Source organism: Mixophyes fleayi, chromosome 3, assembly GCF_038048845.1.
Source record: "Mixophyes fleayi isolate aMixFle1 chromosome 3, aMixFle1.hap1, whole genome shotgun sequence".
NCBI lineage: Eukaryota > Metazoa > Chordata > Amphibia > Anura > Limnodynastidae > Mixophyes > Mixophyes fleayi.
Genome location: NC_134404.1, coordinates 67272263 through 67298039, shown reverse-complemented (window position 1 = coordinate 67298039; position 25777 = coordinate 67272263). Strand labels below are relative to the sequence as shown.

At 39.6% G+C, this 25777-nt stretch overlaps 1 protein-coding gene across 2 annotated transcripts in view; it reads right to left on the bottom strand.

The window, feature by feature from the left end:
• The window catches only part of PID1 (phosphotyrosine interaction domain containing 1), a 50415-nt gene that overhangs the window by 17843 nt on the left and 6795 nt on the right, over positions 1-25777 (bottom strand). Inside the window, exon 2 of one of the 2 annotated variants that reach the window (XM_075201650.1) lies at positions 7523-7669. The exons of the other annotated variant lie outside the window; for it this stretch is intronic. Coding sequence (XP_075057751.1) covers positions 7523-7669 — 147 coding nt within the window. The remainder of the gene's footprint in view (positions 1-7522; positions 7670-25777) is intronic. 2 annotated transcript variants of the gene reach the window in all.

The window sequence follows — 25777 nt, the reverse complement described above, 5'->3', positions numbered from 1 at the left end:
AGCTTGTGATTGGATGGTGATGTGCAGTCACGCACTGTATGCTGCAGGCTAGCTTGTGATTGGATGGTGATGTGCAGTCACACACTGTATGCTGCAGGCTAGCTTGTGATTGGATGGTGATGTGCAGTCACACACTGTATGCTGCAGGCTAGCTTGTGATTGGATGGTGATGTGCAGGCACGCAGCGTATGCTGCAGGCTAGCTTGTGATTGGATGGCGATGTGCAGTCACGCACTGTATGCTGCAGGCTAGCTTGTGATTGGATGGTGATGTGCAGTCACGCAGCGTATGCTGCCGGCGAGAAACAGAAACTTATTTGGGAGCAATGGTGCTTTGTGAAAAGGGGAAGGGGGAGGGGGGATTCTAAATAACAAAACAAAAAAAAGGCACTTTTCTCAAGTCCCACCTTTGAATTGGAGTCTGTGTGTTTGATTCCAATTCTTCTCTTAATAGATACTCTATCTGTATTTACTTTATGATCATTGGATACATTTTGTACACAGTGACATGGGCAGCATGTTCACCATCACTGTTTTAAGAGTATTATAGCAACAGCTTTATCCCACCAATATAAGTGTTTCACTTATCTTCTCATTAGCGTGTAAAATTATTTCTATACAATTCTTCTAAAAGTGAAAAACAGTATTTTTCTAATTCTTGGTCTGAAAGTTGTTTCTTAAAAAAAATTAACCAGTTACAACAATGAATGATTGTAATCTTAGAAATATGTGTTAACAGATGCCCACTGTGACAGAGGCCATCACTGTTTGTTTAGTCCTTATAGTGGGATGAATGTGCTTCTAAAATGATATTATACAGGCATCTTCATTTATGTTGTCTATGCTCCACACAGATACAATATCCATTTTTTTTTAAATAAATAAAATAAAGTCAAGAACTGCGCTGGCATTGCCTATTAATGGGATTTTAAATGGTCACTGTTATTTTGGGTAAGTGTACACTGCACATTATTGTCCATATTCCTTCACAATCACCTTCATTTTATATAGGTGGCACTTTATTTATCCTCCATCTACACTGCTAATGTGTAATGTAAATTCAATGCCGTAACAAGGAGGATCATTTCCTAATAAGTAATGTAAACCAATGCAGTTTGTGACAATATTTGCATCTGAACCTAAACAGCAAATTCTCAAGCCATTATCAAGTCCAATTACACTACCTGCCCTATGCGTCTCAGAAAGCGATTATACTGAATGATCATCCTTTACAGATCACTTATATAATACGCAGCCAATTACAGAGAATATATCATTCACATCAGCCCAGGCCCCAGTGAATATTACAATCCACAGTCCCTACCAGAAACAAGGGTACATTCCAGTGTGCCTTTGGTGTGTGGGAGGAAACCCCCTCAAACAGGTAAATGGCAGTTTCCTATTTAACATGTAGTTTTGGGAGAAATTAGCTGAGATTTGTTAGTTTTGGGTGTAGTTCTCCAATAACAATGGTATCATACTGTAGAGGTTGTATGTAGTAGGTAAGGGGCACCCTATTACTTATTGAGACTTCAGCAAAAGTCATTCTTAACCAAACACCACAAGATCTGAAACCAAGACAATTCCCTACTAGTCAGCAACAGGAAGCCACATCAGGCCTTGTAGTTACAACCTACTCACAGTGTTGCAATAGCAGAACTCATAATATTTTCTTTGGGCCACAAGAGTAGCTGAAAGCTTGTTTTTCTTATTAATGGACAGTACATCTGCAAACAAAATCTATGTAAATACCCAACCAAGATACTAAAAGTCTACACTGAAAAGAACTTTTCACAGATACATTAAGCACATTTTGTAGAGCCATTATAAAATATATAATTTATTTTCTATTTAAAATATTTCAATGGGAATCAATGTGTGCTTGTTTAATTAAAAACAGATCTACCCTGTGTGCAAAGCAAATGTGACTTAGACGTTTGACTAGGGTTGGATCACCCATTGTATTCATTATTGGCTACACCCAGATGTGTAACATAACGTGGGTGGGGATAGAACAACCTGGGATCGGAGGACTAGAATGTTAAACAGCAGCACATATTGTTTCAGCTCTGGTAACTCCTGTGTGTCCAGTACAGGCAGCATTGCAGCAAGGGGGATCTGACAGAGCCCATTGGAGCATCTAAACAGAGTAGAGACTTAATGCCAAATGCACCTTTATACGAATGAAAGTTCATACATCCAAATTGTTATCACTTCGCTTGGTTTCTGTAACATGTAAGTTTCTCCTCAAGTTATATCCCATAAATATGCAGATTTTAATAAAAAAAAAATCCATGTTCAATACCCTTCTTTACAACAGTGAGCCTATACATGTTCGTGAACTCTGCTCAATGTACATAAATGTGTTTGGTACTTTTCCAAAACTGCAGCCTTTTGATCTGTTGAGCTAATTTTTAAGAAAGTTCTATCTGGCTTTTTACGGCTGTGAAATTCTCAGTTCCGTTTCCTCTGCATTATTTATGCCTTTGTTTAAACAATAATTTGAAGCAGTTAATGTTTATTGCCATCTTTACACCCAGTAGGTGATTGTGTAGATGGCGATTACAGATCCACCATAATTAGCATTGTGAAACGTTAACATTGCATTATAAATGTAAATGCTTAAGTAGAAGTAGCCAGTATAATATATAGAGATGAGGAGTCTTTGGTAAACTCTTTAGAAACATAAATTAGCTTTTCTATTGTATGACTGCTGATAGATATCTAAATATTTTTTTTATAATTCTTTATTTTGGTTTGCCAAGAAAAAGTAAATAGGCAAAAATGGTAAAGGGAAATATCAAACATAAAAGGTGAAAGAGATGCATTAATAGAGATCCAGAGTAATAATAAATACATTTTTAAGACAAAGGAGAACCAAGAGATCAAGTGGGTGGAGGTCAAGGGCAACAGAGAAGGAGGGTAGAGACCTGCTCTCTGCGACAGCCATGCCGCCCATACTTTATTAATGCTTGGCCTCTATCATGGAGGTAGTAAGTTATTTCCTCAATTTCCAGTCATGGTTTTTTTTTTTGTTGTCTTTTTTTTTTTTTTTTTAAGCGTAAAGAGGTACATGGGAGCAGGCTCCCCAAATTTTTGGTAACAGGAACTTAGCTTTTCTAAAAAGAGGGATATTAAAAGAACATGACCACCATATATAAACCATGCTACCACTGTGGACTCAGTTTCTCCAGCAATCAGGTGAAATATGCGGAAACATTTTATTGAGACTTGAGGGAGTATAGTACCATCGATTACATTTTGTAGGAAGTTGAGATGAAGCGTTTAGCATTGATTACCAGTCTATAGTTCTCCCACACCTCCTCATTCAGTGAAGCGAGGTCTCTCTCCCATGCCACCTCATGGTATTTCTGTGAAAGTAGGGCAGCATTGAGTAGAATACCATTAATCACACCCCTGCTCATTGGATGGTGTCTACAGATATTCTCAAAAGAGAATGCTAAAATGAAAATTAAATGAGGAGAATAGGGGTTGGGGGTCGGGAATGTAAGCACATGGGTGGGCAGTCACTGACCACGTCTACAGACATCAACAGGACTGGTTGGTGCCACTGCTGATATATTGATGTATTTATACTTTAAAACACAATGTTCACCACTCAGTGGGAAGTCTGGAGCACCAGTCTATTAATTAGTGGCTTACACATGTTAGATCACCTGTCATTATGTGAAGAGAACCAGAAAACCTCTAGTTATGGAGGACATGTTTGAATGAGAAAATCAGGAGCTGGCTGTTGTCTCAAATCTTTCTATAGCCTTCAACTAAAATATATGTTATGTAATGTCTACCTTGTCAGCGGGATAAAGCAGAAACCAGACAGACCCAATATCACTGCATACGTCTGTATGTCTGTACCATGCACAAACACTGATACCTGCAGCTGGTTCCAACAGGGGCTGCCACTAGCATTTTTCAGTGAGAGAAGTTTGAAGGGACACCATTCTCTGTAGTATACAAAATACTTTACTATAATCTAAATGCTATAATAAAGGCTGTGTCTCTTCCAGCTTTTCTCATGGATGTCAAAGATGTCTGCAATCATCCTATCTGCAGGCGGCATCATGATTACATCAATGTGTACACTGTGAGTATATACTGGCTACACCGATCGCCATACTCCTGCAACTGCAGTGTGACTGTACTGTACAATCACTTCATGACTCTGACTGGGCAGCTAGCTCCACGCATTTAGAATTATTGTGTGCGACTCTGTCCCGCAGTTGAACACACTGTGCAAACATTGTATAATAGGTGCATAATGTACAGACATATTTCCATCCAACACGTGTGATCATTTAGCTGTGATTTGTGACAGGACATCTAGAAAACTGGATGGTGACAGCTGCCTAAACCGCTGACTTGCGCTGTCCTTTTCTGAATTATTCGGTTTCATGTATTGCTCTTTTCCCTTAACCATCAAGAACAGGAGGAAATATCCTCCACCACTGGTGGAGGGAAGAGCTAAGAGCCAACACCACTCTCTTAATTCATCTGCTGGATGCAAATGCGGACAGACAAAGGCAAATCAATACATCTGACACCCAGAGCCTTCTGCAGCCAGTAAATTGAATTAGCAGCTTGTGATCCATTACATTATTGTCCAATCACACACTGCTTGGATAATAATGGCCTTTTGTTTGTAGGGATGAAGACACATGCTATCTTTTATCTGGCCTATGTGTCTGCAACACAAGTGAGCAGGATTACTTAACCAGCATATGCAATGTACTACAATACAATACAAGTGCTCATTAGAATCCCAGCAATGTATAATTAAAGATTAGAGTGACATAAATTGTATGGATTAAGTATTGTGAGGATTAGGGGAACAATGGATTCCTAAATTGCACTGAAATCAGATGTTTGTGGTTTAATTCTTACAATGAATTGGCCTTCTGCCTTTAAGAATAAAAGTGTACCTGTCTTGTACACACGCTGGCCGCAGCCATTGTTCAGGAGCATGCAGCCAGTGATGTGGGGTAATGTTGTGTTCTCATCAATATTACCTACTTACTCTTTTTCGACGGGTATGAGTAAATATGTTTCATTGGTATCCTGGTAATGTTGGAAGAGGGAGTCTATTGCAGGGGTAATCTACTGGACAAGTCACATATGTGCTGTATGTACAACATTTCTGTTACATTCATTGGTTGCCAAACGGTTTGACGCATCAGTGGCCACGGACGTTACCAGGACTTTACAGGCTGCGGTAGCTCACATTAGCCAAAATTGTCCCATGGACTGATTTTATGAGGCTGCTTTGAAACGCTCGCGAATGGACTGCGTTGTACGACACTAAACTGGGTTTTGTTACATTTACAAATCTCTCTACATAAATGGAAAGGTGTTTGTTTTATAGAAGTTTCTGCATTATATAGTATAGAAAATATAGACTTAGAAGATCTAAACATTACAGATTATGAATGGTCATCTGTCGGTGTAAAATAACAATAGTATAATGGATGGACATCATTCCAGGTCATTTTTGTAATCATCTTGTTGCACTATTAATTTGTTTTTCAACTTACCACAGCAGACAAGCCCTGTTACATGATTTTATTCCAAAACAAAAAAACTTGAATATAAATGTAATGTTTGATGATCTCACTTGTTGTGTAAGAACAAATCATTTGTGTCACTGTTTGTTGTACGAGACTGTGGCAATATACATACACAGAAACACCTAGTAAATTAGAGGCTTTATTGAATGCCAACAGTGGTGCTGGGTTTTTCACCTAGGTCTTATTTGATGTACTCCTTGATAGGTCCTGATCTCATTTTGTGTCGGCTTTCCTGATGTAGGTTTCACTGCCAGACGCGGTTTCCCAGAGTTGCAGTCATGCTCTGCCATGATGCTAATGAGAAGCGTCCACTACAGCACTGTAGAAGCCACACATTGCCCACAGTACAGGTTTCTGGGACACAATACTTTCAGAAGACCACCACATACATTCTGAGGCTGGGTCTATTTTATTTGTTCCAGAGATACATGATCTGGTCATTAGGCAGAGCGGTTACATTAGCCCAATCCCAGCAAAGGCTGAAAGAACATCCACTGGTAGCAAAGGGGAACCAAGCTGAGGGGTAGTCAGAGGAGACCTCTGATGTACCAATCATCCCCACTAATTAGATAACAGGACTCCCCTAATTACCATGACAGAGGTAGATGTCTGCAGATTCAGTTACACCAATATAAAGTACTCACAACCTAAGCTACCAAATACTGTGGCCAAATTGGACAGAACAAAAGTAGCAGATTTGCATCTTGCAAAATAAAAGGAAGCATCAGCATTTATCTTCTTACTTACACCATCAGTCAAAGCCTAAATCAAAATAGGGGAACAAGAGTAAGCATCTGAAGGACATACTATTTGCATAGAGAAAACCTGGTGACACATGCTGCAGATTGATGGCTATTCACTGTCAGCTTTCCAGCTCATTAGTAATGACTAATCTCTGAAGCAACAGCCATTCCATCAGGCATACAGCTTTGAGATTAACCATTTCACTGCAGTGTTAGATGTTCTCCACTTATGTAAAATTCTTGGTTTATCCACCTAGGCATACGAACCTTCAGAAAACATTACACGCTGAATCTCCGATTCACAAGGAACACCTTTAACGTTTAGTTCTATAGTTTTATTAAGGTCATCGGGGAATACATATTTTACTAAAGTAACTGAAACTTGTAGCATCTTGGTCTGATAATTCAACATTATCTAAAATACTTAAGGCTGTCTACCTATTGGTTATCTACAGACATCAAATCCCTGAATTGGAGTCTAAAAGGACCATTTAAACTGAAACTGAAATTGAAGTTGCTCTATAGAGCTTTAACCTCTGTAAGTATATAGGCAAGCATTTAAAGAGCGTGTCAGAAATAAAAACTTGCTGTAAGCGCCTGGGAAGCATTTTTTCCTATGCATATCAGACTTCATACCTGTAAACCCAACGAGGAACGCAGCAGGCCCTCAGTGTTTCCGAATGTGGATAATGGAAACAGTGTACACTTAGCTCGGCAACAAGACTGCATAGAATGTGACATTCATTCTTCCTTAGCATGGGAACTGTAGCATTTACATGAAGGTAACAAGATGCCTTTATGCATTGGATCAACTGATAAAATGGACTCTAGAGAGTGAGTGTGTGTGTGTGAGAGTGTGAGTGTGGTAGGGGAAGTGGATTGTTCGCTCCAATGTTACAGGGACTAATGTGAAGCACTACTTATTCTCTGTACATCACTATAATATGATTAGTCCTATATAAATAATAAAAATAATAAATGTTTATTGGAGACAATGATATAAATACTGACAAGATGGGGAAGAGCGAGCCAATTAGACAAGGCTAGTATTCATTTTGTAATTTTAAGTAGCCAGGGATAATAAAAGGAGAGCTATAGACACAAAAAAACTCCCAACAATTTAAATGCCAGCTACATGTTCCTAGCGTCTTGACAGCCCGACCTGCTAGTATATGCCCCTATATTAACACAAGAGTACCTTGCATCCTGCTTGTGGCCGGGGCTTAATGAGCGGAGTCGCGGAGCAAAGTTCAATAGCTTCCGGCCCGTGGAAGATCACAGCTGGGAGAGGCTCTTTACGAAGGGTTAACACGTTCAGCTTGGATTTTAACATGGTCTGGAAGTGCTGTGAAGAGAACCAGAAGAATTTAGCACAAGGGTGGATGGATCACAAGCACACAACTAAGCAAAGGAAGTAGTTTAACAGTCTTCTTAATGAAACAATACTCCCCTTCAAGCAGTCTTATTGCTCACGTGCCATTATGTGACAATCAGTGCACAGAGAAAACAAACAGCACCCATGAAACATATGTGGTCTTTCTTACGTGAGCTGGGTGACCTTTACAAAGCGCAGCAAAAATATGTTATTATATGCGTTGCACAAAACATCCGGTAATACAAACAGGACTCCATGACCTCAAAGTACAGATTTGCTCTGTGTGGCAATACTGGGAACAGCGTTAACCTCATAGCTCCCAGAGGGTTCATACTGAAACACATGGTACATACAGACATCATCCAGGAAGAGGAATGTATACAACGCAGGACCAAGGTGTCCAACCAGTGTGTCTACAGAACAGCCTCTCACAGGGACATGTCTACCCCAGAGGCTCCTTCAGTTTCATATGTTCTGTTTCCTAGAATTTAGCAGAACAGAGGATATTTAAAAACAAAAAAATATATACCTCGCCCCATCAATGCCAACACACTATAGGGAACCCATCATCTGTTAAAAATAAATCGAGTGTAGCACGGAGCAATTTATTACTGTGTTAACTGCTTTCTAAAAGCTTCTGGGGCCTGATTCATTAAGGATCTTAATTTAAGAAACTTCTTATTTCAGTCTCCTGGACAAAACCATGTTACAATGCAAGGGGTGCAAATTAGTATTCTGTTTTGCACATAAGTTAAATACTGACTGTTTTTTCATGTAACACACAAATACTTGATAGCTTATTTGTACACTGAAATTTAAAGTTGATATTTGTGTGCTACATGAAAAAACAGTCAGTATTTAACTTATGTGCAAAACAGAATACTAATTTGCACCCCTTGCATTGTAACATGGTTTTGTCCAGGAGACTGAAATAAGAAGTTTCTTAAATTAAGATCCTTAATGAATCAGGCCCCTGGTTTGGAAAAAGTTGTAATTTTGCAAAGGGATAGAAAACAAAAACTAAATCCCTCTGCAATGCTGATCACGCATTACACAACCCCTCTACTTTCTTTACACAGATCTTTTGCTAATCTTAAACCCACATGAAGTTTTACTATAGAGCGCTAGGCAGTGTGAACTCTGTCCCACAAGAACAGCACAAACTGGGTCACTTTACAGCATGATCAGCCTTAAAGAAACACAAACATTTTCTCCACTTGCCACAATGCTTTTGGCTTTAGTGGCGGTTTATAAATGAAAATGTCTTCTAATGTCATTATGTTAACAAGGATTTTCTTTTGTGGTTAACACAATGCAAAAAAATTAAATTAAATTAAATATTCTAACCCCCATCAATTCACAATTAGAAAGTCACTGTAAATTACCCATGTATTAAATAATACCCTAATATTTTAAATGATTGCAAATTAATCTCTCCTACATCCAAATGCAATTATCACATTATAACTGTGCTTTAGTAAAGGTGATTCAGGCTTTAGGAGGGATGGAAAGCTCATTATGGATCAATTTTATGTCTGGCCAATAAAGAGAGTTATAGGCACACAAAAGTGAAATGACAGGTTTTCCCTGGAACCTGGACAATATTCCACAATCACTGGCCGCTGCACCAGAAAGGAAAAACCCATACAGAAGTTATTTATGATATGAAATATATAAGCACTTCCTGCTCTAACTTCCAAGCTAAAAAATAATTTTGCAGAAATCCAAAACAGATTTACACTCACTTTCTGAACCATTAGCGGGATCATAGCCTACATTAGTGAAATGTAAAGACAGACGCACACACACACTCTAGTGTCAGTAAATGCTATATTGTATCAGAGGTAATATATATCTTAGTACTACTTTTTTAATCCCAGGCTACCATTTTAATTGTCCAGAAATTTATTTTGTTGGTAGAAAGCAGCAACCTTTTTTCCCAGTCACACTTTGAATTTCTTTGACTCGTTTTGTCGGATGCTGTGGGATAAAAGTATCACGCTGCAAGTTTCCGGCGGATTTGAAGTAGAGATGTTGCCTATAGCAACCAGATTCTAGCTGTCATTTTGTAGAATGTACTAAATAAATGATAACTAGTATATGATTTGTTGATATAGGCAACATTTCCACTTTTCAAGCCCGCTGGAAACTCTCAGTTCGTTACCTTTACCTCTGTGTGTTGACCGTGCCTTCGGCTCCTCACAAACCTGGTAAAACGGTCACAGTCTTAAGGCTTTAGACAAGTGAGTTAGAGAAATGAAATGACTGTAGATCCTAGGTTTTACCAAGTCCCATTATAAACGCTGAATTGCGAAAAAAGTGTGAGCTCCTATTTCTCTTGTGGGGAGAAGATCAGAGAGGAAATAAATCATCAAGTAATTAACAAAACAATGGGGATAAGCTAAAGGTTGCTGTGACTAGTTAAGAGCTTCCAAACTAGTGTGGAAGGACTTACAAAATAACCATTCCCACTTTTGCTCACAGCAGTAAGATATAAAACATGTTAACACAAAGCAGTATGAAACATATCCTCACCACATACACGGTCATGTAAGAAAATGGGCTCTTCTGCCAACTCTCGTTAATGTGTTTTATCTTTCCTGATTGAGAACCAGTCTGGCTATGGAAGGTTCAGATATTTCCGGTCCAAATCACCAGTTTACAACAAGTGAAAACTGCTTTGATGGAAGCAGAGAGGTGTGAAAATCAGAGTATTTATAAGACACTGACTACAAGCAAGAACCCTGATCATGGGAATGCAGCCAGGTATATGTTATGTATAAAAGTGAACAGCTAGTTTTAGACTATGACATGTTTGCTTTCCTTTTGTTGCAATCCATTAAAACCTAACAGATATGTTATTTCTAGGTACCATAAGCGCTTGTGACTTTACTAGTTACCTGATTGCTGAGCCGAACTGGTTTCAAATTCTTATTTGGTTATTTTATTTGCCAAAAAGTGTGTTGACAATCACAACTGGCTGCTTAAAAGACATCACTCCACTTCTAGACAACCTAGTCATTTCAATAAATTAATACATTTAAAAAGTGAATTTGCCTTTAAAAAGTGATCTCTACCAGAAACCATTCATAATCATGTGCCTCTCCATATTGTGATTAAATTGTAAGGCGCCACATTGCTCTGCATCACCGGTCAGTGGTAGGAGCGTACATAAAACAGGGACATAAGAGTGATCGAAAAATGCAGACATGAAAACAATGGGTATGGAGGATTGTGCTCTGATAAAGCTGGGTACACACTACACTGTTTTCGTCCAATAATCGGCTCAAACAGCCGACATACGACCCGACCGCTCGTTCAAAAGTCGGGTCAGTGCAAAAGTCGGGTCAGTGTGTGCAGTGACACGATGGTCGAAAGTCTGCCCAAATGGACTATTATCGTCTCATTTGGTTGGTCGTACCGTTTAATATTTTCGTTCCAATCTCGTTTCCACTGTGTAGTGTGTATAAACTTCCGACCGATCCACAACAGTGAGTACGAAATTACAGTTATTGCTCACGACAACATGGCTGTAAAAAGTCGCTAAAGGGACGTCCGCTCTTCCCTTTATCGTCCTAAACAAGGCTAGTGTGTATGCAGTCCATGGACCGAGCGATCGGACCATCGATCGCATGTAAAATCGCTCGGCATTAAAAGTTGGTCGAAATTTCTGTAGTGTGTACCCAGCTTAAGATCCCAGTAGCTAAAGGGCCAAGCTGAGATAAGTAGGGCAAGTGTAGCTTACAGTGGAGATTGGGACGTTGTTGACTCAATTAGAGACGTCTCATGTAGGCAGTAGTGAAAGGTGATGATCAGAGGCGAGGTAAGAGGGCGTGTGGGAGAGTATTTCAAAGTGAGGTTTGAAACGTATGAAGAGGAGATGTTGAAGACATCGTATGTGAGGGTGAGTAATTGGAATGGTTTTCCGAAGGATATGGTGAGCAGTGTAGGGATTTGCAGCGTGGTGCTGCAGCGTCAGAGGAAGAGGACGAATTGTAGCAGAGACAGATGGATCAGGGAAATGACAGGTTGAGGTTACAGTAACCAGGAAGGGAGATAATGAGAGAATGGATAAATTATGATTGCATCTTGGATAAGAAAGGACATATTCTAGAGAGAGAGACAATAGAGACAAGACTGGGAGAAAGACTGGACGAGAGGGATAAAAGTAGAGGGCAAAGTAAAGTGTGACACCAAGGCTGGGGGCTTGAGAGAGCAAATGTAACAGGTATATAAAGATCACAGAGCTATCTTATAAATGATATATCAAATAAACGGATTATTAGGGAAATGTACAAAGTTCTTTAGAGGTTTATACACTTATGTATTCCCAGAACTGTCAGCTGAGATGATCCTAGGAAATGTAACTCACTACAGGTGAAGTAGTCACTGGCCCAGGGATGTAAGGGAATAAAGACTCAACAGATCAAGTAATTGTTGTAATGGAATGTGTGTTAATACTCATTACATATCCCATTGAAGCAAATCCCTTTTTTGTTCCGTTCCCTCCATCCATAAATCTATGATTAGTTATATGTTAATGGTTTAGCTTTGGGAAAGTAAAAACTACTGATTGATTCTCAACAACACACGTACCCCCATCTATACACTTCGCTCAACAATTAACAAAGATAAATTGCCAGTAATTTAAGTGTTTCCTAAGGTAGGTTTGTTAAGCCTGGGACAGAAATCATTTTCTGCCCTTTAAAGTCTAAGGGATAAATTTATCAAACCTTCTAAAAAGGAGCAGTGGAGGTGTTGCCCTCAACAACCAACCAGATTCTAGCTATAATTTTCTACAATGTACTAGGTAAATGATAGCTAGAATCTGATTGGTTGCTATGGGCAGCACCTCCACTTTTCCAATTTAGAAGGTTTGATAAATCTACATTAAGGTAGAACAAACAAAATAAGACTAACCCGTCGGCTTCCATAATATTCCTTTTCTTAGCAAATATGCAAATCATTTCTCCATCGCTTTGTGTATAACATGAAACACAGACTTTTGGTGATAATCCTCTCATGTTAGGTTATCTCTTGATCTGCCATCTTCTCAGCATATTCAAGTTATTTAAAAGTCACAGCACTTCAAAGCTTCATGGATCAGATCCCACCGCAGCATGTCACATGCCACATTTGTTGTTTTCTGCAGGAAGAACCTTCAAAGAGAATATTTTCTAAAACAGGAAAGTGGAATCTGGCTATATCAGAGTGTGCAGAACATATGGAGATTCTGCACCTATAAGGAAAACCAAGCACAACAGCCCACACATCTAATCCTTGGAACAATGTATCTTGTTCGTCAAACGGCATGGGGTGGGATCGTCAAAGAATACCAGATATCGTTAGTTGATAATGGTAAACTGGAGCATACAGTATGCATTAAAAAGGACAGCCCCATCCTAGGAAAATCCCCTCTACCAGATAGCAGAAAGGTTCATTTTCCTTCTATACCACAAACTTATAGAACTCACAGATTACCTACTGTGCCCAGGAGGCACCTAACTGGACAGGTGCCACAGACATCCAATAAAGATCTTCACACCTCTCACAAGGTTTGAGTCACTCTGCTTTAGACATAACCCTATTTCTTTTGTTGAGGTCTATTTACTAAACTGCAGGTTTGAAAGAGTGGAGACGTTGCCTATAGCAACCAATCACATTCTAGCTGTCATTTAGTACATTCTATAAAATGATATCTAGAATCTGATTGGTTGCTATAGGCAACATCTCCACTTTTTTCAAATCCGCAGTTTAGTAAATATACCCCCGAAGTCTCAATGTTGTATGCAGTGCTTACAGTCAAGGGTACAGGGGTCAGGCCAATTCCATTAAAAGTTTGATAGTACAGCTCAAAATCACCAACAAGAGTAAAAATATAGGGAAGTCATCCCTCCGCTATTATATGAAAGAGCAATACAATCTTTAACATACATATATAGTCAGTCCTACACTTTATCTTCATCAGTTCCCCATCTTTAATCAAACAAAGATTTTTAATATTGTGCAGTTAATCACCAATCAAAATATATGTGTCAAGCATTACAGAAGAAGTGCTCAAACGCAGTCCTCAAGAACCACCAACAGTTTATGCTGTCAGGATTTTTTAAACATGCACAGAGGGTCACTAATTATCCCACCAGTTTCTGCAGACAGAAATCCTGAAAACATGGCCTGCTGGTAGCTCTTGAGGACTGAGTTTGAGCACTTCTGCTGTAATGCTTGAGAAGAGAACGGCCTCATTCCTGTATAACATTTCCACTAGTAATAGTCTTTTCCAGTCAGTATTTCAAACATCCGAGTGAAGTATAGCATCTGCCATGCACAGGGGATGACAGGAAAAGCCCGGCTGGCTGATGAGTGGGGATTAGACTAAGAGTTTGGAGAGGGGTCACATCTGGAGAGCACAGGATGACATGGTCACATACTTGTTCAAAACTATTTCAAAACAGTTTACAGTACAGAGAATTTCCAGCTTATGGCTGTACAAAGAAAGATAGATGAAGTTGGGCACAAAGCAGGAGAATCACAGCTCGATGCGCAGCCACACCCAGGAGCTCATGTGGCTAAAGTGGCTGGGTAGGAATGATTAGCAGAACACACATCATACCAGTCCAGCATCCTGGCTACCTCCATTGTACTAAAAGCACTGAATGGTTATTGAGCTTGTAACAGTTGTGCAGTTAGTAGCAGGCAGAGATGAGTAAAGCTGCATCAACAAGGATTTTGCGGCAGAACAGACTATTACTATTGTGGAGTTTGTATAACCTCTCCGTGTGTGTGGGTTCCCTCCCACACACCAAAAACATACTGGTCGGTTAATTGGCTGTAATCAAATTGAACCTAGTCTCTATCTGTGTGTATGTTAGGGAATTTAAGACAAAGCTCCAATGGGGCAGGGACTGATGTGAATGAGTTCTCTGTAGAGCGCTGCAGAATTAGTGGCGCTATATAAATAACTGGTGATGACTACACAGAAGTGCACAGTTCCAGTGATACAATATTCCCCGTTTTGCTTTGCCATTTCTTGCACTAGTGTATGAACTGAGCCGTGGAGATAACAGTGAAGTCATTCTGCTGTGTGTTGTGGTAGGATTGGATGCCAATAAAAGGTGCAGAATTTTATGAACAAACGCAGAATGAGGTGAATATTAGAATATTCTGCTAATCTCTAGTAGCAGAGGGAAGTCCTCTATCTACGTTATGTGGGCACCATACTAGGGAACATGGAAATTGGAAGGTAGGCTGGATAGAGCGGTATTTTTACAGGCATATACATAGCAGTCACACAGCTGTCTCCTGTTAAAAAAAACAAACCAAAGCCATCATGGATTGTGTAAAGGAATCCACTTCCCCGTCCACATAGCACAGCCAGCAAGCAGCCGCTACTTCTCCCCACAAGCTGCACAGTTTCAGGGGTCACATGCTGAGCACGTCTAGATACACACATACAACACATTGTACATGTACATTTTATTTCCGAGCATACCAGCAATATAAGAGTTCTTTTACCATTCCGAGCAATTGAAGCTGGCTCTACAAGAGGGAGCACCAACGTTGTATTACATAAAAAGGGAATTCTATTGGATTTTAACATTACAAACAATAGGACAGGTTCACAGTGGTTACACAGTAGAAGTACATTTTGGATTATGGTTTATGTGCTATTCTTTCTAGTCGGCTTTGTTCAATATTTGGTGTGTTGCTTACTCAGATATCTTCACAATGCACAGGAAAGTATTAAAACAGATATAACAGTGAAAGAGTATTAGTGGTATTGGTTGGACATGACCATTTTCTATTAACCTGCCAGCATGTGATCTGTACAAGTTTACTTTGGGAACAACTACAGAGGACAATCGTTTGGGATTGCTGAAAATTATGGGATTACTCCAAGTCATTTAGCCCCTACCCTCTCTGGTTTTCAGAAGAGATAGAAAAACCACTAACCAAAGTTTAGGATGTAGAGAGCTGTGAAGTGTCACTGAGCTGGATGATTGACAAGTATATAAAAGAAAATACACTAAGTAGATTAGTCGTATTCTAAAAAAAAACCCAAACAAAAAAAACAAACTGTTTTATTTAGGCTTTGTAGGTCTTGTTTGGGGTTTTGTAACTTTGCTAGAGAAATCTTTGATCAATGTGATTTAGGATATCACAGATTACTGCAATTTTTTCAAGTATAAATTGCATTTAAATCTATGTTTCGGGAAACATATTGCATCCTGATACTAAAAATAACTCAGACTTCACGGGGCTGGCTTACCCCCTGCGAGGCTGTGTCCAAAACTGTATAGGAAGAGGTCAGGGGTACCAGCCCAGGTACACCAGCAAGGGGGTAGCAGCAACGTTTACCCAGAAGGAACGCGGTTCTTGATGCCGTGTAGGAGCCCAGTGGTGGCAGCATTTGTAAGCCCCTCCTACTGTCGTTAGAAGGCGCATTTGGGATAAAGAAAGGGAACGATGGCAAAGTAAGCCCAGCCAGTTCCCAGCAACAACAGACAGGGTGGCATAGGCGGTCAATCCTGTCTCAGCCACATTTAACGAACCTTTACACCAGTAAGGTCAAATGAGCGCCCCTCTCCCTTGTAGTATAGCCCTCTGCCATGAATTTAAAGTTAAATGTTTCCCAATTTTTAATTTAGGGTCGTAATTCATATATTTGTGGCAAAACGCTGTGAAAAATACAAATTTGATAAACCTAAGAAATTTTGAGCCTCTTCTTTAAAGAAAAAAAAAAACACTTTAAATAAATGTTAATTCTATTTCATTTCAAGAATTCTCCCAGATCACACCAATTCTTGTGACACATCCCGGCTAGAACTGTGACACAGATTGTGTGGTTATGAATCATTAATTGAATAATTTAAAAGAGCTGATGGTGTTTTTCTCTGGTTTTATATAAACTAGAGCTGAAATGTAGCACATTGCTAGTACGTAAAACACAAGCGCATTTATTACAAAATATAAGTTTAGGGAACTTATCTAAATGGTAAAAAGTATATCCATCTATCTATATAGACACACATGCAACGGATCACAGCCACTGACTGTTTGATGTTTTCCACGGATGGTGTAAACCTGGAGAAATACCTCAGTCACACATGAATGTCTGAAAAGCCAAAGTGCGGACTGTTCCTGGATGAAGGGTGAATGACACAGGGACACGCCTACTGATTAGGTCATAAACCGATGACAGCGCTGAGTTACTTTTTGTTTAGAAGAGTAATAGAAGCTTGTCCTGACATGGCCCTTTCTGCATATTTGCTTTCATAAATAGTCATCTCACAGCACTGGGTTCAATACCGATCAAGGCCCCATCTTTCTAGAGCAGAGGTCGGGAACCTTTTTCTATCAGTGCGCTGGCAAATATCTTTTCAAGCCCAGGTGTGCCAGTTGTACATAATATACAAATAGAATATATCATCGCCAGTTATTTATACAACGCCACTAATTCCACAGCTCTGTACAGAGAACTCATTCACATTGGTGCCTGCCCCCGTTGGAGCTTACAGTCTAAATTCCCTACCATACACACACAGAGAGAGAAAGACTAGGGTCAATTTGATAGCAGCAAATTAACCTACCAGTATGTATTTGGAGTGTGGGAGGAAGCCGGAGCACCCGGAGGAAACCCACGCAAACACGTGGAAAACATACAAACACCTCACAGATAAGGCCATGGTTGGGAATCAAACTCATGAACCCAGTGCTGTGAGGCAGAAGTGCTAACCACTAAGCCACCGTACATTATGTGGAAGTGTGCTGATATGCAGTGGTATGCCATACGCCATTTGCTTTACTGTTTTTGAAAACTATCAAATTCCATTCACTCACATTTTCCATACTGCCACTACTAAATTTCCTCTTTGACCACTGTGTATATAAAATGTATATATTATTTAATGACGCTAATATCATTATAATGTTAATAGTAATGGGTCCAAGAAATAAAAGTTCCTGTTCTGCCTCATACATGTTCCTGCTCTGCCTCATACTTAACTCTGGAGTCAGCATTGTCAGCTATGGGAGCTGCTTCTCTCAAGTTGCCGAAGATGGCTGAACCAGAGCTGCTGCGCATGCGCAGTAACTCCGTTTCACCCTTTTTCGGTTTCTTGAGTCCTACAGCTCCGGACTCTGGCGTGCCAGACAGAAGTGGTCCGTGTGCCACGTCTGGTAGTATGTATGTGTATACCCTGTTTTTGCATTGGTGCTCCGTTTCCTCCTACACAGTGTGCGAACATAGATTGGGAGATCCACTGGGGCAGCGATTGATGTGAATGATTAAATATTCTCTGCAAAGTGCTGCATAATATGTAGATGCTATATAAATAACTTAGTGAGTAAATGTATAAATTATCACAACTAAGCCAGAAAGCTCAATATACAGCTGTAATAGTCACATAGCATAGCCACTATTTCTTATAAGGAAAATATAAAGATGTGTTTGGAGGTCAGGGTACTAGGTACCATGAATGCTCTATGAGTGCTACTACCCCAAATCCCTCCTTTGGTCAGGCTGCACAGAAGTTTGCGGTCATTGACAGTCAAAGCCTGACACTGCAGGAAACATTCTGCATCTCCCAGGGAGATGTTGGGAGATATCAATGTGACTTCCCATGTGTTTGCATTCCTTCCACAAGACAGAGTGGAAAAGACGCCATGGCGGAAGCTATTTAAAAAAAACAGCCATGTACTACACAGTTAGTTCTAAGCAATCACAGAACAGAGCTAGGGAAAGGCCAGAAGTCAGCCAGTGCCTCTTTCTAACCAGTCAGAGCTGCTGAAGAACAGACAAGTCAACTGCAGAGTATGACGAGCGAAACTTCATCATCATCACCATTTATTTATATAGCGCCACAGAGTCCGCAGCGTGCTGCAACATTTCACTCATATCAATTTTAGGCCGTGGAAGAGGCAGTCTCAGGAGGTGCGACATCCCGGCGATACAATCCAAAAGTTTTTTCTTCATCATTCCCCACCGTTTGTAAACTTGTACTTCATGGAATGTATAATTTATCATTAGAGCTGGGACAACAGCGGTCAGTTCATTAGACCTGGGACCAGTTCATGAAGCGCAAATGAAATATAACTGAAGTCTGGATTTTATTTGTCTAATAAAATACTTTCCAATCTAATGTATTGTATTGTTTTGTCAAGATCCTCTTCTGAGGGAATTCAAGTAGCCGCAAGGTGTCTTGGGAATACTCAGTGGAGGCACATGGCCTCAATGTTTTTCCTCAAATCTCCACTCATTTTCCCCATGTGTCCCATAGAGATGCGAGTGGAGATGGAGGGGAGATTCTGTACCATATTAGCCGACAATTCGATATCTGGTGGCACCTTGTGGCTAACTGGATCCCCTTCCCTACTGTGGGGTTGTGCTTTTAGAAGTAGTGTCACGTTTGCCACTTTCCTACAATTTGAAATTTAGCCTATAACAATGGAGATAAAAACCACATGTAATCTAAAAAATTGTTTTTAGCAAATACATTATACACAATATACAATTAGCCAATGTTGGAGGCATTGGTAGGGAGGTCTTTAGGAGCAAGATCTACTTCCAGTATAGGAAAATAAAGCTAAATTCAAAATAAGAAATATATTTATTTTTTTAACTATAGTATATACTGGTTGTATATTCATAGGGTACATGCACCACAACCTCCACATTGTAATTGGGGTTAAGCTTCCACGGCCGACTGAAAGGAAGTTCATCTTTACCCAAAGTATTCATTTTTATTAGTACATAATGAATCGGTAAATCAATACACCTTTCAGAACGTATTAAAAGGTTTTGTACAAAATGCGCAGACAGATTTTTTTTAAGCAATACAGTAGCACACTTTGTCCAGCATACAAGTCTCCGCGATGCTGTAAAAACCTCTAGCGCCATTAGGTTAGTTTTGCCTCGTAAGATGTTTTATTTCAGTTCTCCAGAGTTTAGCAAGAGATTTAAAGCTGCTTGGGATCTGCCAAATAAACTCTGTCTGTGGGATTGTGTAAATTCATCTGGCAGCGTGTCCGGTCCGCCATCTGGAGAAGATTTTCCAGTGACCGAGAATGAAGCAGAGGTTCCAGCTGGACAGGACAAGCAGCCCTCGGTCCCCCTGGGACTTTCATAATACGTGTCACTCAGGACAACCTTCTGCAAAACGAGAATACCATCCAAGTTTCCAGATTGCACAAGCAGCCACCTGAGTGCAATGAACTAATGTATTCATCATGGAAGACGGGCAGAGACGTGCATGACACATAGGTTTGATTGAGATTACCAGCAATGATGCCAGAGAGAGAACACTCCACAAATTGCCTTATGTTCCTTTGAGCCTTACGACCTTCTGCAGTGACAGATAGGCTAGTGATAGACACATGAACACTTATTTAGTAAGATATGAAACAATCAGCCTTTGGTGTTAAGTTAGACAACAAATGAAAGCCCATGTCTAATTTCTTGTTATGGTTTACAGCACATCTTTGCGAATTGCATTGCAATATTTAAAAGGACCATAAATCACTATGGGCCCGATTCATTAAGGATCTTTCATGTAGCACACAAATACTTGATAGCTTATTTGTACACTGAAACAACATAGTTGATATTTGTGTGCTACATGAAAAACAGACAGTATTTAACATGTGCAAAACAGAATACTAATTTGCACCCCTTGCATTGTAACATGGTTTTGTCCAAGAGACTGAAATAAGAAGTTTCTTAAGATAAGATCCTTAATGAATCAGGCCCTAGAATACTAACTACCTTATATATAAATATGAACGTAAAGGTTACATGGGCTATTCAGAATGGAAGACACACGAGTTGTCATAGTGGGTGGAGTTATTTTCCTATACACAGCAGACTTCTTATCTGTAATTCTATTTAGAATACTGCAAGCGGCCTCTTTTAGGATATGTACATCACAGACAGTTGTATATGCGATATTGTTGACTTACCTGTAATACAGGACAAGGGAACCGAAATGGATCCCAGTACAGCGATCTACTGACCACTACAAGAAACGTATTAGATTTAGGAGCCGATCCAGAGTGGGACGTGCACAAGTTTACGCAAATGAAGCTCATGCAGACCTGCAGAAAAGCGCATAGCTACCTGTTAAGAAGCATATGTTCTGCACCTGCTATAGGGCATGCGATGATGGCTTGTCAACCAGGCGTATCTGCTGGTGATACTGAAGCATCTCGAGATTTGTACAGCTCTGCAGATGGGCAGAAATCAGCTATTTTTCAATGTTTTTATTTAAAGAAATTTACTCCCATTTTGCGTCCGTTACATTGTCTCTGCACGCTCTGCAAAGTACTACAGGCAAATATCAAACCACCAGAAAGTTCAATCACGTAGCCTCCTTTTATAGAAAATGGCAGACAACCAAGAACAGCTTGTACTCAACTACAAAGCAAATACAATGTGAAATATCTTAAATTCTCTCAAGATATAGGGAATTTTAAATATATTAGTGTTAAATGTTAGAATGCTAAAAGTAGGATGTCTGTAAAGAAGAATTTTCATTAGGTATTTAGTGCTCCTTTAAGAAGAATGTTCGGCACAGAACTCTTAAACCCAGCCAGAGGGAGCAAACTTGCACCTGAACAAACCATGTTGCGATGCACAGGCACAAATGCAATTTTACATGCAAGGAAAATATTGCATGCTGTTCATGTAGCACACAAATACCTTACTTTTGCACAGTGGTCTAAAGTTGAGCTTGTATTTGCCCCCCCCCCCCCCCCAATTAAATCTGTCTGCATGTTCTAAATTTGACCCTCTCCCTGCCCTTGCGCTTTGCAACATGGTATTGCCAAGGTACTAAATGCAATGTTAACATAACGTGTGAGTGAAGGGAGGGGGTCTTTATAGAATATGGGTGGGATGTAGGCTATTAGTTTAATGGTGGAGTGTAGGTGGAGGCTAATTTATTTGTGGGGTGATGGAAGGGAAATTTAATTTACTTATAGGGCTATTTAATGTAATGGTGGGGCCTATCAATTTAAGATGGGATGGGGTGAATGAGTTATATTTATTAAATGTGAAAAATAATTATTTAATGGCAGTGATGGTTGCAGGAAATAGGTATATTGATTAAACGTAAATGCTATTAATTAATTGCTGGCGGGGATTGGGGGGGGGGGGGTCTTCTGTAATTTGGGTGGCAGGTAAGCTAATCATTTATTGGCGAATTGTGGGGCGGAGCAAATTAGTTAATGGTGGGTGCAATTAATTTGTGTGGCGATGATGGGATCTATTAATGTAAGATGAGGTGACGGGACCTTTAATTTTAATGTTGGGGTGGTTAGGGGCTAGTGTTAATGTGGGGCTGAGTTTGGTGAGGAGGGCTATTTATTAAATGTGACCATCAATTATTTAATGCTAGGGATGGTTGTGGAAAGTTGTTGGATGTATTAAAAGTAAATACTATTAAGTTATTCCTGGAGCTGTTTGGAGAGAGGGAAAGAGGTTTATTAATTAAATGGGAATATTAATTTAATGTCAGGGCTGTTTGGAGGGAAAATAAACCTAATTATCAATTGTGAATACTATTATTTTAATGTTGGGACTGGGGGAGGCCTAATTATTACACGTGGGTGCTATTGATTTAATGCCGAGGCTGGTTGGAGTTTTTTAAATTTCATGTACCCATTTTTTTCCCAAATAGGGCCGCCAACATTCCAGGATCTCGACAAGCAGCAACTGAGCTAAAGACACCATAAGCCACAGGTGGTGAAAGTGACAAGAACAGGTAGGAGAGAGCAGGACAGTCTGCCAGCTGTCCTGAATCTGGTTGGGCAATCCCAAATTTGGGTGACCGTTTTGCTTAGTCAAGGTTTGGTCCAACTGCAAGAACAGTTGGGAGATCTGTCCCACTTCACACTGTACTGCTCGTGAAGGCAGAGCTGCGTGCACCTAACAGTAGTGCACAAATATTGCATGTGCATTTGTCTAAAATGATAACCATGTTACATAATAGGGTTCCCCTGTCTAAAGTGCCCTATGGCCCTCAGAACCTTAATTCACTTCTGCATTTTAGTATGTGTGAAAGCTAGATCTAGCATACTATTGTGTCCAGAGCAAAGATGCAACACTTGTCATCAACTCCAAAACTTGTATTTCAAGATCCATGTCACTCTAAATAAGAAGCATCTCAAAGGGGCTTGTCTGTGTACTGTACATCATCGTCCCTAAACCACCTCTCCAAGGAAAAGGAGCTGCATGTGATACACATGGGCACCTCAATTTTGTGCCAAGATGCATCTTTAACCGAAACATACACAATATATATATATATATATATATTAGTTGACTTATATAAGTTGACTTACCCCGACACTAGAAAACTCTTAATTTCGGAACAATTCTATTTGCTCAATGTATTGTTCAGGCATGAAAAAAAAGATTCCTGAGACTGTGTATAATTTGTAACTTCTCTGTAAAATTTGAGAGTATCTAAGTTGGAACAACATAGAGATACCAAAAAATACTAGGGGCAGACAAGCTACAAATCAGTTTGTATATCAAAATTCAATGAAAAAGTAACTCACGAGGGAGGCCAAGAATGCAGTTTCTGTAATGCTTCTTGCCGCGAAGCTGTTAAACTGTCCTCTACTAGATCAAGTAACTTCCTCAATATGCTGGCATTGACGGAGCCAGACTCTTCTCATCCTCTAGCACACACCACTCGTTAGTCACGTCATCCTTCTCTCCATAAGTCCAGGCAACATCTGGAGCCACATTCCCTGTCCGGCTATGTTTTCACTGGGTCCCAGATACACGGTTGTCTGCATTAATGGGATTTTTGCGAGCAACCAAGAGAGCAGTGGCGTTAAATATCATTTGGCCACATTCCTCTTAACACTATTCGAATATTTACCTACTATGTGGGTAAGTTTAACATGTGGCACAATCTTTGTCTGAGCTTATACATTCTAAAAAAAAAAAAAAAATTAAAAAACACTGGATTCCTGTATGTCTGGATTTGCACAGATAGATTTTCAATACTTAGGTACTGTCCTGTGGTGTTGAGCAGGACAAGGTGGGCTGGATTATCAGCGCTCTTAGGTACAGTCTTAATAAAGTCCAAAATGCATTCAAAATTAACAGCACTACTATACAAAAAAAAAAAAAAAAAGGGCTATTTATGCCTTCAAAAAAACAATAAAAAACAAAACAAAACATTGCTGTGCACATTTACATATTTGGGTCATGGTAACATTTGATGCAAGTCTGTCTCTTTCACATGCCACATTTAATAATAATTATCTTTTATTTATAAGGATCCACATATAAAAAAGAGAAAATAGTGGATATTAGTACATCAATGAAGTACCAAATGCTCTTCGGGTAAATCTGTAGTTTCTTGGGTGGGTGCTGCTGTTTGTGTCAGCTACTCCCACACTTAAATATATTATTATTATTTCTTATTTTATTTAGCGCCATCATATTACATAGTGCTGTACAGAGAATATCTTCTATTCACATCAGTCCCTGCCATGAGCCCCAGATGACAAACAGATGTCAAAACAGAGCTCCCGATCTTTGGTACAGTTGCCAACTATCCATAATTTTCAGGGACATGTCCCCATGTATCAGTATTGACCAACTGCACAATAAAATATCTATTCCTATTAGACACTATTCTTACTATACCTATGCTTTGGGCTTTAGTAATTAATAACACTTTAAATGCAAGAGTGCACACAATCAAATGTATTTCATTATGACATGATGGGAGTTGTAGTGCTCCAAGGTCTGCGAACACAGGATTTCATACAACCTGGGCACTGCACTTTTATTTGGACAGAGCTGATAGACACGCGGATATATCTGGACACTCCTCCATTGGTGAACAGAGGGGAGACCCCTCTTAGGGGTGCAAATTAGTTTTGTTTTGCACATAAGTTAAACACTGACTGTTTTTTCATGTAGCACACAAATACTTGATAGCTTATTTGTACACTGAAATTTAAAGTTGATATTTGTGTGCTACATGAAAAAACAGTCAGTATTTAACTTATGTGCAAAACAGAAAACTAATTTGCACCCCTTGCATTGTAACATGGTTTTGTCCAGGAGACTGAAATAAGAAACTTCTTAATTTAAGATCCTTAATGAATCAGGCCCTCTGCACTTTTTTTTTATTTTTATAGATTATTGTTCTGTTATCAGCCACTCTCTGTAAAGAGTGGGTAACAGTGAGATTGCTACCAGGAAGTCTGCTGTGTATGTGAAAATGCCTCCCCATCCCCCATCATCACAACCTTATTCCAAATATAATCTATATGGATGAGCTCCTGAAACTTACATGTATATCTGTGAATGTTCGTAGTCTTTATACGACACCGCATATTGACAAATATAATTTTATATTAGCTGCTGTGAGAATATCTAATGTACCTACCATGTTTAAAAATAGTAACTTGTTGCCAGTAGTGAATAGTATAGATCAGAAAGTGTCAAACTGGTGTTTTGGGGTACGCAGAAGGCCTTCTTCCTCCATCCTTACATTTCGCCAGTAGTTCCAACAATCCAGATGTGGTACAGGCTAATACAGAAGGGGAATTAAACATTCTTGAGCTAGACCTAATGATATCCTACATCTGAAAGAGACCTAATCACCATGGTTTATTTGTAAGCTACCACAAAACTCTGCAGCACCAGACAGTGGTTGTAACAAATATGACAAAACGTGAGAGAGGGGGCCCTGCTTGTGAAAGCTTTAAATGTAAACTAAACTTGCCTACGTACAGATCAAAAAGGTTTGATGTTTTTATAAGAATGGGCAGGCTATATGGGCCGTGTCATTCTCATCTGCCTTCAATTCTATGTTTCTATTTACAAGTTTAAGCTTTGGAGAAGTTCCAAACTTTTACCATACTGAAAACACATGTAATCTACTCTGGAAACTGAGCTGGTCATATGAATCAATTCTAAACATGATACTTGGAGAATACCATATTCAGGCTAATATAGAATAACAACATATCAGAGACTCAGAGAGCAGACAGGGGCACATTGCAATGGAAAGCATGAAGAACATATACATTTTAGTGATCAACAAGTTACAT